Source organism: Colobus angolensis, unplaced genomic scaffold, assembly GCF_000951035.1.
Source record: "Colobus angolensis palliatus isolate OR3802 unplaced genomic scaffold, Cang.pa_1.0 Scaffold25, whole genome shotgun sequence".
Taxonomy (NCBI): domain Eukaryota; kingdom Metazoa; phylum Chordata; class Mammalia; order Primates; family Cercopithecidae; genus Colobus; species Colobus angolensis.
Window position 1 is genome coordinate 3,541,191 of NW_012115710.1, and position 5,932 is coordinate 3,547,122.

The window sequence follows — 5,932 nt, forward strand, 5'->3', positions numbered from 1 at the left end:
TGTTAGCCAGGATGGTCTCGATCTCCTGACCTCGTGATCCGCCCGTCTCGGCCTCCCAAAGTGCTGGGATTACAGGCGTGAGCCACCGTGGGCCTGGCTCATTTTAAAAAATTTTTTGTGGAGCAGGGGTCTCGCTATGTTGCCCTGGCTATTCTCAAACTCCTGAGCTCAAGTGATCCTCCCACCTCAGCCTCCTAGAGATACAGGTACAAGCCTGGGGCCTCACCCTTTGAGGGGCTCGATGACAGTGGCTCCCGTGTAGTCCTCGCCACCCTCCGACCTCACCACGGGCATCAGCAGCCCCTCGTGCATGGCCTGGGAGGGGAGAAGGTGGAAAACGGAGTGGGTATAGGCGGGGTTCTGCGGATTGGGAATGGGGAGAAAAAGTGCATCCTGGATGCCATCGCCTGGAGGGGGCCAGAGATGTGCCTGGTGGGGAGTGGTGAGGACAAGTCTTGGCTACTGACCTGCCGCAACAGCTGGGATACGACCTTGACCTGCTGACCACGGCTGAGCAGGTAGCTGAGGGGCACACCAGTGACCCTCGCCATCTCCACGGCGTTCACCAGCACCATGAGCCGCTCCAACAGCCGCAGCGGCAGATAGGCGTCCTTCAGGCAGTACACGGCTAGGCGGCGGCGGGTCTGGTCGTTCCCATTCTGGGGATGGGCACGGATGGGGTCAGGGACTAGGAGTTGGGGGTGGGAGGCAGAGCAGGAGGAGGCAGTGGGGGTCAGGGTGAGGTAGCCTGGAGAGGGCCTGGGAGGTGAGGTGGGCAGGGGCAGCCTCCAAGCCATCAGGGTCTAGGTGGGGATGGAGGTAGTGTTGGGGGCCAGGGAGTCTGCAGGGTCAGAGGGAGGAGAAGGGAGCAGCCTGAAGGCCACCGTGGACCTGTGGTCAGGCCAGGAAAGTGGAGCCAAGGTCATAGTAACAGAGGTCACAGGAGTGGAGAGAAATCTGGGGTCAGAGGTCAGAAAAAGGTAGGTGGCAGGTAAGGTCACAGGTCATAACAGCAGGTCAAAAAGTGAAGTCAGACGTGGGGGTGTGAAGTTTAGGTCAGGGGCTGGGAAAGGGTGAGGTGGGGGTCAGAGGTCAGAGGTTGGGGGAGAGGTCAGGGAGGCAGCAGGCACCTGCAGGTCGGTGATGATGCTGTGCTGCACGTCCTCCTTCTGCTCGCCCAGGAAGTGGAAGCTCACGGCATTAAGCGTGTAGGAGCGGAGCTTGTACTCCCGCAGCAGCACCTAGGTGGGTGGATGGGCTGCTCGGCTGCAGGCCTGGGCAGTGGCCTCCCGAGGACAGGGACACACCCCTCCTCCCGCCTGGCCCAGCTGTACCTGCAGCATATCCATCTGCACACGGCCCACCATGCTGACCACCTTGGTGTCCCGCCGGCCCGTCTGCTTGGACTGGAATGACGAGTCCCGGATGTTGGAGCGAAGGCCAGCCACACGGCCCAGGAAAGGGAATGTTTGTACCTGGCGGGGGAGAGGCAGGGTGTGCAGCAGGCTGCGGGTCCCCAGTGTCACATCAGCCAGAGGAACGGAGATCGAGACCGACCACAACCTCCTTATAGCAACCCTTGGGGATCGAGAGCAACCCTGGGGACAGAAAGACAGTCTCGGGCTAGGTGTGGGGCACTGAAGGCTGGGGAGGGAGGATGAAGCTGCAGTCGGGGCTGGGACAGGGAGAGTCAGGGGCCCTGATGGACTGGGGGCCAAGGACAGAGCCTGGTGTCTGCGGGCTGCACCTAGGCGGGAAACAGGAAAAGATTTGGGGACACTGTGAGCAGGCGGCCAGGTTGGGGCAGAGGCAGGAGGTCACGTGGAGCTGGGCTGAGATGGATGCTGAGGGCGCTGGAGGGCGCCTGGGTGGAGGGGGCCTTGCAGGGTGCTGGGGCCCAGCCTGGGGGAGACTGAGGCCAGAAGAAGCCTGAGCTGGGGCCAGAGCAGAGGGTGAGGGGCGCCCAGGGAAGGGGAGGAGGAGGCAGTGGCCCAGGCATCAGTGCCATGCTGTGGAATGTACAGCTGGAGCCACTGGGGGTCCTAACAGTTTGTTCTGTTTTTTAGAATGGATTTTTTCTTTTTTTCTCTTTAATAGAAACAGAGTCTTGTTATGTTACCCTGGCTAGTCTTGAACTCCTGGGCTCAATCGATCCTCTTGCCTCATCCTCCCAAAGTGCTGGGATTACAGGCATGGGCCACCACACCCAGCCTGTTTTGTTTTTCCATTACTAAGCTGGCCAGACATAGAAAAAAGCAGAAAAATAAGGCAATATACTCTGTTAAGGGCTGAACCATGTTCTCCCAAAAGATGTTGAAGTCCTAACCCCCAGCACCTCAGAATGTAACCTCATTTGGAAAGACGACTTTGCAGGGGGTCAAGCAAAGATGAGGTCACTGGGGTGGGCACTCATCCCATGACGGTGTCACTACACAAAGAGGACATGTGGGCCAGGTGCCCTGGCTCACACCTGTAATCCCAGCACGCTGGGAGGCCGAAGTGGGCAGATCACCTCAGATCGGGAGTTCGAGATCAGCCTGGTCAACATGGAGAAAGCCCGTCTCTACTAAACATGTAAAACTAGCCATGCATGGAGGTGGGTGCCTATAATCCCAGCTATTTGGGAGGCTGAGGCAGGAGAATTGCTTGAACCTGGGAGGTGGAGGTTGTGGTGAGCCGAGATTGTGCCATCGCACTCCAGCCTGGGCAACAAGAGTGAAGTTCTGTCTCAAGAAACAACAACAACAAAAAAACAAAACTTAGCGGAGTATGGTGGCATGAGCCCGTAATCCCAGCAAGCCGGGAGGCCGACACAGGAGAATCACTTGAGCCTGGGAGGCGGAGTTACAGTGAGCCTCAATCGCTCCATCGCACTCCAGCCTGGGTGACACAGCAAGACTCCACCTCAAAAAAAAAAAAAAAGGGCCGGGAGCAGTGGCTCATGCCTGTAATCCCAGCAACTTTGGGAGGCTGAGGCAGGCAGATCACAAGGTCAGGAGATCAAGATCATCCTGGTTAACATGGTGAAACCCTGTCTCAACTAAAAATATAAAAAATTAGCCGGGCGTGGTGGTGGACACCTGTAGTCCCAGCTACTTGGGAGGCTCAGGCAGGAGAATGGCGTAAACCCATGAGGTGGAGCTTGCAGTGAGCCGAGATCGCGCCACTGCACTCCAGTCTGGGTGACAGAGTGAGACTCCGTCTCAAAAAAAAAAAAAAAAAAGGAGGACATGTGGAAACAGACACGCACAGAGAGAAGATGAGAAGATGGTGTAAAGAGGCACAGGGAGCCAATGTCCGTCTGCAAGCCAAGGAGAGAGGCCGGGAACCGGTCCTCCCTCGCAGCCCCGGAAGGAAGCAGGCCCGCTGACGCTGTGGTCGTGGACTTTCCAGCCTTCAGGACAGTGAGACAATGACCTTTTGCTGTTTTCAGCCACCTAGTCTGTAGCTCTTTGTTACAGCAACTCGGGCAGAGGAATCCACCCTTACACACACCCAGACTCAACAAGCATCTGGAATTTGCCCCGTCCGTCAACACACTCCCCCTCTCCTCCTCCTTCATTATGATTCTTTCCCTTATGCTGATATAACCTAAAGGAAGACTGAGATTCAGTGGCTGCTTCAATGGCTTGTTGAACCCCTGCAAGCTTCAGTCCGACATCTGCATGCACAGCCTTCTCTTACTACACTGTAACTCCCTCCTTGTCTCTGACAAAAGCCACAGTAACTTTTCTGACTTGGAGCAAGGCAGGGCCAGGAGAGGGAGCGGGAAGGAGGCCCAGGGCCCAGAGGCTACACTTGGGGCATCTGAGAGAAGCCCCCCGCCTGCCCAGCCCTCACCTTGAGGGTCTGGGCCCGAGAGATGAGGTATGGAAGGTCGAAGTTCTGGATGTTGTAACCAGTGATCACGTCGGGGTCCATGATGCGGATGAAGGTGGACCAGGCCTGGGGGTGGGAGCACACAGGGTCACCCTGGTAGGTTGCCCTGCCACGGAGTCCCCTACTTCCAGAATGTTCTAGAACCCCAGCCACCCCTGAAAATCCTGCAGAACACAGGGGGGAAGTGCTCAAGCCTCAGTTCACAGGGACCCACCCAGACCCACAGACATGGGTGTCACAGCACCCGGGGGCTGATGGCTCAGGATGTGGAGGCTGGTGGGGGCCCCAGGAAATGGTGTGGGGCGTGGAACGAGAGCTACCTGCAGCAGGTCCTCCTCCTTCTCGTAGCTCTGCACCTTGGCGCCCAGGATAGGGGCACAGGGCCGCAGGGTGAGCGCCAGGCGCAGGAAGGGCTCCTGCTCCCCCCAGCGCAGGCCCAGCGAGCAGATCTGGATGACAGGGTCCCGCTCAGGCTCAGGGAAGATGCCTGTGAGGGAGGAGGATGCAGGGGCCTGACTCCTGCCCCTCACTCCTGACATAGCAGGGAGGCTGCACTTCCCATCTCCCTAGGGCTGTCCCCACTGCCTACTGGCCCTGGTCCTGCTGCCCTGTGGCCCTGCAGCCCTGCAGCCCTGTGTAGCTCACCCTGGCTCCTGCTCTGCCCTTACCTCCAGGCCGTCTCCACACCCTCTGCGCTCACTCCATCTGGCCACACAGGCTGGGGTGCTCCTGCCCCAGCACCTTCGCACTTGCCGTTCCCAGGGCCTGCCCTCCCGACCCCTTGCCTGGTACCAACAATGAGGCGGGCAGGAGCCCGGGCCCGGGGACAGACCTTTGCGGCCAGCGCACTCAATATCAAAGCTGAGCACGCGCAGGGGTGCAATGCGCTGCCACGGCCCTTCCGGTGGGTGACTGACCACGTCAGACCACAGCACGTCTGCCTCCAGCTGGCACTGTGTAGTCTGTGGGCATGGGTGGGTCAGCGGTGGCAGCAGGCCCTGCCCTGGGAAGCCCTGCACCTTCTTCTTCAGCCTCAGGGTGTATTTCCCGGCTGGGAGCTCCAGCCAGTTGCAGCCGACGATGTTCGTGTCCACCATGAACCTGGAGGAGGCTGGGGGTCAGTGGACAGGGGCTGCCCGAGGGTGGGGATAGAGGCTGGAGAAGTCAGGCAGAGGCCGTACCGGATCTCAAAGTCGACATTGGCCTCGTAAGGCGCGAAGCTGGGTGTGCCCAGGCCTGCCACACGGATGCCCTGTTCCAGGAGACGGCGGGCCGGGGCCACGAGGCGCGGCAGTGCCAGGGTGATGCGCAGGAATGGGGAGGGGCCGTGCCCGTGGTACCCAAACATGCCTGCAGATGGAAGAAGCTGGGACCAGCCAATGGCCTCCCCAGGGGACCCCCCAACCCGCTGATCCCGGGGGAGCACTCACTCTCTCGGGAGCACAGCTCCACCGCCAGCACGGCCGGCCCGGTCAGCTCCTTCCCCCCGCGATTGTCCCGACCGATGGCCAAGTTCAGCTCCCGTTGCAGATCACCCAGGTGCTCAGGCTCGAAACCTGGTGTGGGAGGGGTGGTCAGAGGTGCAGGGGGCTCCAGTGGCTCGGGGAGGGACTGGGTGGGGGCCACTCACCTGGAGGCGCTGGGGTGTAGAAGTAGGGAGCGAAGCCGTGGATGTGGCAGCAGACAGAGACCCCCTCATCGGTGACCCCGAAGGCGCGGAGCACAGGCACGGAGCCCCGGGACAGTGGGGGCCCACCAGGCACGGGCTGCGCTGGGCCTGTGGGGCCAGAGGTAAGGCAGCGGCCATGAGTCTCAGGGTCCTCCGAGGTGTGCCTCCACAGCCTCGAAATACCTTGGGGCCTGCAGCCTGGGGCACTCCTGCCCCGTACCATTCCCTGTGCCCATTTCAGCCTCCGCCCTGGTTCCCATCTCCACCCTCATCCCCCAGGATCCATTCTCCACAGCATAACTACAGGGAGGCCCCTCTTTTTTATTACAAAATAAAAACAACTGGCCATGCACAGTGACTCACACCTGTGATTCCAGTGCTTTA

General features: G+C 59.9%; 1 protein-coding gene across 1 annotated transcript in view; it reads right to left on the minus strand.

Annotated features, from left to right (window-relative positions):
* POLD1 (polymerase (DNA directed), delta 1, catalytic subunit) overlaps positions 1–5,932 on the minus strand; it is a 34,781-nt gene that overhangs the window by 11,900 nt on the left and 16,949 nt on the right. The window contains exons 4-14 of the mRNA XM_011946505.1: positions 5,510–5,656; positions 5,310–5,435; positions 5,061–5,229; positions 4,899–4,980; positions 4,712–4,841; positions 4,200–4,366; positions 3,841–3,945; positions 1,335–1,475; positions 1,131–1,241; positions 468–659; positions 227–315 (exon numbers count right to left, since the gene is read on the minus strand). Of these exons, the coding sequence (XP_011801895.1) occupies positions 227–315; positions 468–659; positions 1,131–1,241; positions 1,335–1,475; positions 3,841–3,945; positions 4,200–4,366; positions 4,712–4,841; positions 4,899–4,980; positions 5,061–5,229; positions 5,310–5,435; positions 5,510–5,656 (1,459 nt within the window). The remainder of the gene's footprint in view (positions 1–226; positions 316–467; positions 660–1,130; positions 1,242–1,334; positions 1,476–3,840; positions 3,946–4,199; positions 4,367–4,711; positions 4,842–4,898; positions 4,981–5,060; positions 5,230–5,309; positions 5,436–5,509; positions 5,657–5,932) is intronic.